The sequence below is a fragment of the Hesperophylax consimilis genome, chromosome 10 (assembly GCF_061612785.1).
Source record: "Hesperophylax consimilis isolate HC1 chromosome 10, BYU_Hcon_1.0, whole genome shotgun sequence".
Lineage (NCBI taxonomy): Eukaryota > Metazoa > Arthropoda > Insecta > Trichoptera > Limnephilidae > Hesperophylax > Hesperophylax consimilis.
Genome location: NC_142845.1, coordinates 21,021,158 through 21,033,282, shown reverse-complemented (window position 1 = coordinate 21,033,282; position 12,125 = coordinate 21,021,158). Strand labels below are relative to the sequence as shown.

At 34.6% G+C, this 12,125-nt stretch overlaps 1 protein-coding gene across 1 annotated transcript in view; it reads left to right on the top strand.

Moving 5' to 3' along the window:
- Positions 1-12,125, top strand: part of FANCI (Fanconi anemia complementation group I) — a 32,573-nt gene that overhangs the window by 6,977 nt on the left and 13,471 nt on the right. Inside the window, exons 7-15 of the mRNA XM_089636361.1 lie at positions 230-420; positions 5,621-5,748; positions 5,904-6,103; positions 7,707-7,896; positions 10,410-10,562; positions 10,893-11,015; positions 11,461-11,558; positions 11,644-11,807; positions 11,955-12,104. Coding sequence (XP_089492487.1) covers positions 230-420; positions 5,621-5,748; positions 5,904-6,103; positions 7,707-7,896; positions 10,410-10,562; positions 10,893-11,015; positions 11,461-11,558; positions 11,644-11,807; positions 11,955-12,104 — 1,397 coding nt within the window. The remainder of the gene's footprint in view (positions 1-229; positions 421-5,620; positions 5,749-5,903; positions 6,104-7,706; positions 7,897-10,409; positions 10,563-10,892; positions 11,016-11,460; positions 11,559-11,643; positions 11,808-11,954; positions 12,105-12,125) is intronic.

The window sequence follows — 12,125 nt, the reverse complement described above, 5'->3', positions numbered from 1 at the left end:
AGGTTGGGTTAATTTAGTTTGGTTCTTATTGATTGATCACTTTGGCACTGGAGCACAATCGGGAACATGCCAAATGCGTGCACAGTTGACATTATTTGTCACATGAGAACGGGTCTGTTTGGAGTTAATGTTATGTAGGTTTAGGTTTGTTGTTTCTTTGTTCTTTTTCTTCACCTTTATTCAATGTTTTGTTTTGTCATGGAACAATACTGTAATTTGTTCCTAACAGAGCCAGCAGATGACGCCACCCGTCGAGCCCACGCCACTTGCATACTGTTCGCCGGCTCTGACAGCTGCGTGCCGCGCCATTTGCTCAACACTCTGAAGCTATGCGCAAGGAGACCTGCGTTGCTACTCGCTTCCCCCACTCTTGTGCAACTTCTGCTGGCCAATGCGCAACAGAGGGAGACTTGCATTCAGGTACCAATTATAAATATACATGTTTATAATGTATTGGTTACATGAAAATTATTCATAATTATTAATAACCTCGGTTTTTCCGTTAAAATAAACTATATTATTCACAATACGACATTATTAACCTGTTGACCGGGGAGTTCAGTTTTGAATTACGCAGCATATAACGGGCGCGAACTCCTTCACTAGGACGTATTCGTACGTCACGCCGTGGTGGACGTAATTTCATATTTTAATATTTTTTTATTTAAGCATCAAAAAAAGTGAAATCATCGAATTAAAAAAATAGAATATTTACAAACAATTATAAAGATTACAAAAAATATATAAAAGGTTATAATTACAGAACAATAAATAAAAGCACACAGATAAAAGAGAAACATTGAGTTTAAAAAATTAAAATATGTAAAAATTAAAAACTCAAATTCCGTGTGATATGCTCGGAAATATACGTCCCGCTCGTTCCAGGGCGCAACATATATTTCAAGGACGTATTCATATGTCCTACCCGTACCCGATACTGTTTAGGTTTGACGTATTTATACGTCCCGCCCGGTTAACAGGTTAATGGATTAAAAAACTGACAAAAATAACACAAATAATAGTAAATATATTGAATTATACTAATATAATAGTGAAACTGGTGTTCATTGCACGCATGCGTGCACAGAAGCGCCTGCGCGTTAGTCTGAAAATTGGAATGTGCGATTCATTTTTATTGGTAATAATTCGTAAAAGAAACTGCACTGTCTTTGCACGATGTGTAACAAAAACACCATTTAACAGTTGTGAAGTGAGTGAGTAAGGCTGTTAATATTTATGTTTGTTTATGCATTTTTAAAAATTATTTTGTATTGCCATTAACTTTGATTTATTATTAAATACTCCAAAAATGCATACTCTAGAAGATATATGTAAAATAAACGATTTAACTATTTTATTAAAAATATTAATTTCAACAGTTGCAAACTCCTGCAACTCACAAATTTACACATACCCACAATAACAACATGATAAAACACACCATTCTATTGCAGCCAAACGCAAACTATATAGCCAATTCCCCTATACCTATACAGCGTCTTCACTATATGGAAAACCAATACTTACATGATACTGACATATTTAATGATGGTGAATTTCATCAAATATTACTACATACTACTCACTACTCTTAAATCTTCTGTTGAATTTTTGTAAATCTATATGATCAATGTATTTTTTTGTTTGTTGTATTTTTTACCTATTTTTTTTTTTTTTTTTTTTTTTAATTCATTGCAATAAAAGAGAAATAAACTAGTAGGTATGTTAACAATTACAAAATTACATGTGAATGGCTAAATGTGATACATGACAAAATTTATTTATTTATTTGTTTGTTCACGCCTTGACGGCTTTTACATGCAAGGTAAATCATACAGGAGCATTATAACAAGTATATAGCATCATAAGAAGTGTAACATAGTAAATAAAATAATAAGCTGAGCATGAAAGACATAAGTAGGCACAACACAGGTAGGTATTAGTATACGATGAGTAAATTGTATATTGTATAAAGGAGTTCAACCAGCAAATACTTATTTGGGCTCAGGCTACAGTACATTCAGCAATTATAATAAGGAAGTTGAGTCCATTTTTTTTATTTTTTTTTATCAATGTTCGCATTCAAACTTAAATACTGGTATTTTTTTTTTTTTTTTAAAGTTTGTTTTCATAATTAAATTAATTCTCAAAGTTTAAATTTTACTAAGCCCGCCAAAACGAGCGGAATCCGAGCGGTAAGAGGCGGGGTGTGGTGTGACGTCATTAGAACTGTGAAAACCACGACGCTCAAGCATTTTGTATGGAAAAAAATTTAATTCTTCAACAAGGAATTCCAGTAATTTTTTTACCAATGTTAACCGTCTATTAGAATTGATGTTATTAAAAAAAAGAAAATTGATTAAGATTTCATAGTTAAATTAATATTTTAAGTTAGAATATTTGCTTTTCCCGCCCGGTACGGTATTGCCGTCGCTACTTGTTGACGTTCCACGCGCTAATTCAGGACCACCGCGCAGAAAAGTAAAGACCAAAAGTAAAATAACGGTTTACAGCCCAGTTCACTGTGAGACCTTTCTGGGCGGCCGGCGGCCTGAAGTGTATCACATGCTATGTGACATGTATAATAATAAAAACTTCTAAGTTATGCAATAAACAACATATTATTATAAAGCACTATACGAATATGTATCTTTAGAAATCCATTTCATATAATAATAACAACAAATACGTACATATATTTGACAAACCCAAATAAACCTTTGGCCTATACACCTCTCTCATCTAAACCGACCATCTCTCATGTAATAGAAAGAGATGCACCATAGGTGATCCGTTGAACGTACAAGTCACGACACATGTGACGTCAGAATTCTTTCGACCAATCGTGGAGCGTCTACAGTCTATTGCTATTGAATGCTTTTTCAAGAACGTTTAACTAATTCTAAGAATAATAATATAGAAATATATTTATATTTTTAGAATCGATATTTTTTTATCTACATGAACATATTTTTTATAAGTCAAAATATTTTTCACTCAACTTCCTTATTGTCACAATATTACACAAAACATAATTACAAACATACTCGAAGCATACCGGTTGGCAGTGGTGTAAAACATTTTCTAGCGATTTATATTGTAGGTAATATTCTTGTAATTTAAAATATATAATTTGTTTTGTTTTTTTTTTTTGCTTTTATAAATGTACGTAAGTTTGTTATTATTATGACAAAAATAAAAGGTACACAACAATTACGTACAAAAAGAAGTAGGTATTATGAAAATAGTTACAGAGTATTAAGTTTGTTATTGTTAACAATCAACAGGATTTTTGCTTAATATCTGCATACATATACGTTTTTTAAAGGAAGCGATGTTTTTATTAAAAAATATATCAACAGAGCATGTTTCATTCCCCACACGATGCAATCTCTGAAGACAAGAGTTGAACATAAAATTAGTGCGAGAAGCAACTATATTGAATGGAGCATGAAGTCTAGTGTTGTACTTATTGGGAACTTGATAATTTATCATATTCACTAGTTCAGGACTGTCCAAATAACCGTTGATAATTTTAAATAATAATAAAGCATCACAGATTTTTCTTCGCTGTGAAATCGCTATTGTAATTTTATTTTTACTATTACTTGTTTTCTTAAGTTTCAAAATTATCTGTCATCTTAATGCTGTACTACTTACATGTAAACAGAGATGTGCAAAATGGGTACCCAAAACCATTTGAAATGCAAAATGGAAATGGTTCAAAACTTTTCCTTTTGAAAATGCAAAATGCAAAATGGTTTTTAGAAAAGCATTTCAAATGCAAAATGCAAAATACCTATTTTCAAAATGCATTGAAAATGCAAAATGGTTTCTCAGATCAAACCATTAAAATAATTATAGAATTTTTAAACATTTTTGTCATTTAATAATGGACATCAATGTAGAAAAAATATATTACATGATGGTAAATCCAAAAACACCACGACTACAGATTATGAAACCACAAAAAATTTGCGCGGGACTAATGTTGCCAACGTAAAAACATAGAAACTGCTATCTAACATTTATTTTTTTTATTTTTTATTTTATTTATTTGGGAAAATCAACAGATTGTTTACAAATATAAGAATAAACTAAATAATAAAGATAAAATCCAATAACAGATTTTCACTTAAAATTATAATAATAATAAAGAATATTAAAAAAAACTAAGGGTTCTGTACCCGTGGCCTGAGAGATTTACAAAAAATACAATATTGTAAATAATAAATAATAACAGATCTAGGAACACAAATAAATAAAAATTTAAAGTTAACTGATATACTAATAACCAGCTAAATTTGAAAAATTTAAATTTAACTGATATACTAATAACTAGCTAAAATTCAAAACATAATGTATTGTAAAATTTCAACACAGCAGCAATCAATAAAAGCACTACACAATAGCAATAATAACAATATAATAAATGTATACCTACAACTAAATTGAACACATGAGTATAAATTGGAAGGTAAGTAACTGGAAAGGATTCAAAGCAATAACATGATAACTTCCAGTAGAATATTTAAAATTATTTAATGTTAGTTATTACATATCTTTTAAAGGTTCCTAAATTACTTGTGAATATGTCCATATTCTTATTAAATATACTATTATTATTACTATTTAATATTACAGCGTCACACAGTGGGTTGAAAATCGCCTTTCATAGACATAGAGACTTGAATTTTCAAGGGTATTTTTTTGGCTAGAAATAGATTCTGCTGATTATTGCTATGCTATAAAATTTCGTACGAAGCAATTGCGTGTACAAATGAAGGAGTTATCATTTTTTTAAGAAAAAATTGTATGGCACTGACATTAAAAATGAGGCTATCTCTGGAATCATATTATTAGGATTAGTAGTAGTATATTATATATTAGCAGTGATAATGCCTTCAAAGGGCGCAACAACTGTCACTCATATTAATATACATATTAATATATTATATACAAAATGAATATACATATTATTATTATACAATAAGCAGGCAGCATTCTGCTAATGCACTCAAATCTGAATTCAGAATAAGTTAAACAGTAATTGAATTGTTTTGTATTTAAACATAAGTTAATGGTTTCTGCTCTCTGAATATCCAATCGATATGTGTGTTATCAGGGCCTGTTCTGAGCCAAACATAGGAGGACCATAATAAAGCTAGGCTTGTGTGTATGGGGGATGTGTCATTTTGTTCATTATTTATTCTTTGATATGCCAAAGTATTCCGTTTATATTTTCAGTGTGTTTTTAATCCATCAATTTTCTATAACGTGAAGTTTAAAATCTTTGTTGTTATTTATATTTCGGATACTTTCTGGTAATCAATTAAAAAAAAATACTCCACGATATTTATAGCTAAATTGCCCAATTGTTTTTTGGATTTTTGCGTTAAATAAATAAATAATTTATTTATTCTTCTTGTCAATTTTTTCATATGAATATGTAAGTATGTACTTCTTTGTATGGTGGGGTAGGGTTGGTGGAAGTTCCGTGACAAAACAGAACACATGAATATAATATCTCTTTCGAAAAGTGTTCTATATTGTCACTGTACTGTATTGTCTGGTTACCAATATTTTCAGGTGGTTAATATGTTATTTGTTTACTATTCAGATTATAAAGTCCAGCTTGACATATAATGTACTGGAAAAGCTAAAAAGGCAAGAGTTTACTTGGTGTGCTGACGCCTTACCAAAACCAATAGATGCTGAATTACTTTTCAAAACGCTTGTCGATACCAGGTATTTATAAGAAATCATTTAGCGAATTTTAGATCTAATTAAATATATGTAGAATCAATCAATAAACTTCAAAATTTGAAAGTAAAAATTGACTGTGAAAATCAATATCCGTATCTCCATATATGTAAATCAGCGATATCCCCCATATATTTCAGTGGGCAACATTGTCACATGACATCGGCTGGCCTACTAGCGCTCTCTCTGTCCCTCATTGCTGTGCCCCCATTGGCCATCCAGACGAGCCAATCGACAGAGCTATCCCGGCTGGGCAGGCAGATACTGGGACGGTTGGGGGAAGGAGCGATACGAGAAGCACTGAGATCACTGGAGCACTCACCACAGACAAGTTTGCCTGGTATATAATAAATTGACAGAATATAATTGTTTAATTATAAGTGTTACTAACTAACCATCACGCTGTTTCTCCGCTGGGGTAAAGCAGACTCTATCTTCGCACTCTGTCCTTGCTTTATTCACATTCATACACCATCTCATACATACTCTTCTGTTATTCTGACTCTTAACATGATACAATTCAAGTATTTGATTTTTGCCATTCTCGAGTGTCCCTGACTTCTTATACCATTCAATTTCGCCACACGTATTATCATCTATTCATCCGCTCTAGATGTTCAAACCACCTAAACGTCTCTTTCTTAATCTTTTTCATTAGGCTTACACCATCCTTGCACTCTTTCCGAATCTCCAAATTTGTAATACATGTTTAGTGGCAAGCTACTACATACTAATAAGTTCAAAACGCGCATCGCATTTGGAACCTACGAGATAAACGGCGAAAGCGTGCCGAGCTACTTGTGGCTGGGAAGATTCTCAATTCTACCAGGCGCAAGTGTGCCCTATATTAAGCGGTTACATCGCAGTACCAAGTCAGTCTTTAACACTCAGTCAGTCAGTTCCAGGCAAGCGCCCACCGCTAACTGAGCCGGGCGGCCGCCTCCGCGCCCTGTGACCCGCTCCGGTATCGAGCCGCAGGCACCTATGAGTGTACCCGGAGTCGCTCGCGCGGTTTGAACTTACCGCTTTCTTACTTCACACTGGAGTACTTGTAAGACCCATGGTATTCACCAGTGCTGAACATCACCTGCAAGTCCAGTCTCCGCCCGCAATTATGTAGAGCCACCAAATTAATCGGTGTCGATCTTCAGCCTGGGGAATTCGCCACCGATCATGTCGAGCATCGGTTCGGAGTCATGGCATCATGGCAACTTCACTGACACTGCTGCTAATTATATAATAATAATTTCAATAAACGCTGTGATTATCACCACATCTTTCATTTGACTCATGTAACCACATCCCCAAACATGGTTTTACCACACATATGCCTTAGGGATCTCAAAATAAAAACTCACTACTGTGATGTAGTGATAATGCCTTCAAATGGTGCAACAGCTGTCACTCATATTAATATACATATTATTATTATATAATGAGCAGGCAGCATTCTGCTGATGCACTCAAATCTGAATTCACAATAAGTTTCACAGTAATTGAATTGTTTTATATTTATACATAAGTTAATGGTTTCTGCTCTCTGAATATCCAATCGATCTGTGTGTTATCAGGGCCGGTCCTGAGCCAAACGGCGCCTGGTGCGAGTAAAGTTTTGGCGCCTTTTGTCAAAACCAGTTGATGCCTCTATAGGTGTATAATCAATAATATTCGGATCATTTGTATTTTTATGTGGCCCCGTTACTATAAAAAATAATCTCAATGTCAATGTGTTAGGACTGTTAGGTGTTTGGTATTATCAGTGCCCTGGCAAATTGGCACCCGAAGCGGACTGCGCCAATCGCGCCGGCTTAGGACCGGCCCTGTGTGTTATATTATTATATGTGTACCTCTAATCTATAAATATATATCTAATTTTATATCCTGCCAAATCATAGTAATTACACTGTTTAATATCAATATAAGAGGTTTTCTATTTATTTAAGACACCCTGGAAGCCCTGTACCGTCTGGCAGGCCCCGCCCTGGTCGAGGCCTCCACGGAACTCCGCTCCATCCTGGAGGGCTGCTTCGCCCCCGGAGCGGATGTCCGGGCCTCCAGCCGGGTGCTGCGCCTACTGGCCCCCGGCCTGAGGGACACCACAATCATGCTATGCAGGAAGGGCCAGTTCTCAAGGTTGGTAAAGTTGTAATATTTATTGAGTCGTAAAAATTTTTTCCGTTGTGCGTGCTCACCTTGAATTTGCTTTCATGTAACTACTGATGGATTTCATAGATTGCTTGAAACAGGACTTTCATTCTAAATTATATTTGGTTCAGAGATACGGTCTGTCAAATGGAGCATTCATATTGGCCAATCAAGTTTTGTATGAAGTTCCTGTGTTTAAAAAAATGTTCAAAATCAATACAAAACAATTGCACTACTTACTAGTAGTTCTGTGAATAGTAGACCTGGCGTCCAATTTCTAATTTTCTCTTATTTAAATTGAAACATTTGTTAAAATAAGATTTGTAAGTAGGTACCTTCCTACTTAAGTCTTATTTTTTTAAATCTTATTTTTTATGTAACATTTCTTAATTTAATGAATTATACAATTTGTAAAAAGAAATGTCGCTATCTCAACGGCAATTCTTTTTTCGAACTGTCTTCAGATAGGTAGGTATCATAGTATTGAAAAAATGAGAATAAGAAATTCCAAATAAACACTTGAAAAAGATTTCACATATGAATAAAGATTCTTTACTGAACCATTAAAACGGTCACCATCTTGAAACGGAAACGGAACGTACAAACAAATTTAAAACACGCGAATTTCAAAACGGTTGAGTCAAATAAGGCCTTCACTAGGTTCAGTGAATAATCTTCCTCATCATCATAGTAATAACGTATAACATTTAAAATACTATATACAACTCTGGTTAGGAGTCATTTAGAATACAATTCCCCCATATGGAACCCTTTCTACAAAAGCCATGCAAACTCCATTGAAAGAATCCAACGCAAATTTCTCAGATCAATTAATTTCAAATTAGGTATTCCTGCGGTTGACATAAACTATGAATCTTTATTACAAAAAATGAGACTCTTATCGTTAAAAGATAGAAGAATACTCAATGATCTTATTTTCTTATTTAAAATAAACAATAACTGGTTTGACTCCCCTGAATTGGTCTCATTAATAAATTACCATGTACCTAGTAGACCGACTCGACTCAAAACACCTTTCCACTGTGACAATACTATGACGAACGCAGAACAAAACTCAACCATAAATCGCTTGCATATTTTAGGCAATGAATATGCTAATATTGATCACGCTGCCGGTAATCTGTCTTCATACAAAAGATGCGTTAAACTAAATTTGTTTGCTAGTACCACGTAAATACATCATGTAAACATAATATGCCTACCATTACTTCTAAAACTATTAATGCACTTGAAATCATAAGTACTTGTAAAATTTATCATATCGGTTAACATAATCCAGGATTTATAACTTTTTATATTTAAATCATTGTCGGTACCTTGAGATAGGTATCTTATTGGTACATTTTATTGTTTTATTTCAATCTTTAAATTTTTATTTTTATTTATACTTTTTCCTAATAAATTATGGTTTGTACTTTAATACTTTATATTTTAAACTATTCACTTTACAATTTACTTTTATACATTATAGTTTTTATACACTACTTATTACCTTACTTTTTACCTATTTTCTTAAATTTTACTAACATTTATACTGTTATTCTTCATGTTGTTGTACTATTATAAGTATGTCAATTATGTTAATGGCACGTGTTGTGCCGTATATGTGTAAATAAATAAATAAAATAAATAAATAATTGAAATATAAATAAGATAAATTTACCGTCCTGTCATTTTACTGTCCTGTGTGCCTGCACAGGTCGCCTACGCAGGCACGCTGGAATGTGTGGATGAAATAACTGCGCAGTTATCTAGTTTGGTGGTGTCCGTCCCGCAGTTTATGCTTGGATGCATAGTGAGAATCCTTTTGTAGAACACTGTATATATAGTTTATGCTTGGATGCTTAGTGAGAATCCTTTTGTAGATCACTGTATGTATAATGTAGCTGAAAGTTTGGGGTTATATTACTGTAGAAAATTTGAGAACTTCATAAGATCTTCCAGTTGCAAGAAATCTTAAAGTTGCAGTTAATCTTTAATGTGGTGAAATGGCATTTCTCATAACTGTATAATTTTGTTAATTAATGGTGAAACTAAGGAGAGAGAAGCTTTAAATATGTACTTTTATTATTCTCAAATAATTATTGGTTCAATTAACAAGTTTACGTGAATAAATTTATGTGAATAAATGTTCTTTTTTGGCAACCATTGTTTACATCATTTACATAAGTTTTTAGGTTGTATTTTTAGTTGCCAATATCAGACCGAACACGCTAACACGTTTTCTGTCGACGCCATCGTTCTTGACTGACCGTTATTAAGCTACTGAGCTGTTACACTTAACTACTAATATCTTTTATTATTTTTTTACGACAATAAGGCTAACAACGGATATATTTATGGGACGGCTACTTGCACAAACCACATATTAAACTAAAACCAGCGTAAAAGGCAGATCTAACCAACCCGCATTAAGTGTGTGTTAATACATAATTTTATCTGTAATCATTAATTTAATGCAATAATTTATTTTGTTCCAGGGATCCGGGAGTAGGCAGGGTAGCGGTTACCGGTTTCCTCTCGCTGTTGGGCTGCCTCTCGTGCAGCAGGGAGAGCTTCTCTCAAGACATGTCCGGCCACTCTGTGCTGACACAGATCTCTATTGACGTACATTCCCACGGCACTGGATCTAGGTAACACTGTTCTCCCGACTACCATCAGAGGTTTCCTCTCGCTGTTGGGCTGCCTCTCGTGCAGCAGGGAGAGCTTCTCTCAAGACATGTCCGGCCACTCTGTGCTGACACAGATCTCTATTGACGTACATTCCCACGGCACTGGATCTAGGTAACACTGTTCTCCCGACTACCATCAGAGGTTTCCTCTCGCTGTTGGGCTGCCTCTCGTGCAGCAGGGAGAGCTTCTCTCAAGACATGTCCGGCCACTCTGTGCTGACACAGATCTCTATTGACGTACATTCCCGCGGCACTGGATCTAGGTAACACTGTTCTCCCGACTACCATCAGAGGTTTCCTCTCGCTGTTGGGCTGCCTCTCGTGCAGCAGGGAGAGCTTCTCTCAAGACATGTCCGGCCACTCTGTGCTGACACAGATCTCTATTGACGTACATTCCCGCGGCACTGGATCTAGGTAACACTGTTCTCCCGAATACCATCAGAGGTTTCTTGTTAATATTATAATGACTGTTTAGAACTGGTGTGTAAAAATCTGTTATGAGAATGCATTGAAGAATTATTGGTAGGTAAATACTTCTTTTTTGTGATATTTTCCTTCTCAAGGTCTCTCTTCCTTCTCTTGAAGATCACCAAACAAAAACCAAGCTTTTGTTTTAACAAATGTATTATTGAAGGCAATACAAAAGTTTATGTTGAAAATCAGCAGGATAACAGTGTATGATTAGAAAAGGATTTGAGATTGTTTGGAGGCTATAGTAATGTGTTCTGTGAGTAAGGTAATGTCTTCGATGAGTAAGGTAAATAGTGTAACTTGAGAGTAATAAATAGATCAGGAAGAGACTCGGTGTTCTGTAATGTATATGTAGTTTAAACACTCAACAATATGATCATGTTCACAGATCCCGAGTAAACAATGCAGCTGTCTGTTCTGAGATAGTATCTCTGCTTCGCAAGTGCTTAAACCAGTCCTGGGAAGTCAGAGAGCAGCTTTACCTTGGTGAGTTTGGTAGTTATTGAAAAATATTATTATTTAATAACTGAACAATTTCTGCTGAAGAAATTTAATTGAACTTTTCCTGCAGGTCTTCCACGGGCCATGGCAAAGAAACCTGAACTTCTTGACATGATTCTGGAACTCCTCCATGAACATCTCTCTTCAAGATTTCTGGCATCTGGTAATGATGCCATTCCCCCTCTGCTGATAGAGAAGTGTGTGGTTCTGAGGGACGAAACAGCAGTCTTACAGGTAAAGAAATGCTTCTTGCTAAAATTCTGGAAAATTTCACCAACTCTAATAAAAATCCAGTATTGTAGCTATATTTATGGTGAATTTCTGCTAACTGATATCATGTTTATAAAGTGTTTTATGCAGTGTTGTATGTGTCTCTCCTAGGAACCGATTGGTACATTCTTATTTTCGCTACATAAAATGGTGGAAAGATCCAACGATAATGACGAAGGAGGTTTCACAGCCACATTTGCAGATCTGCTGAAATCCATTGCGGGAAGAATGGCCAACTGTACTGCCCTAACCTTTAACTTGGTAAGTTTCATATTTTCACTA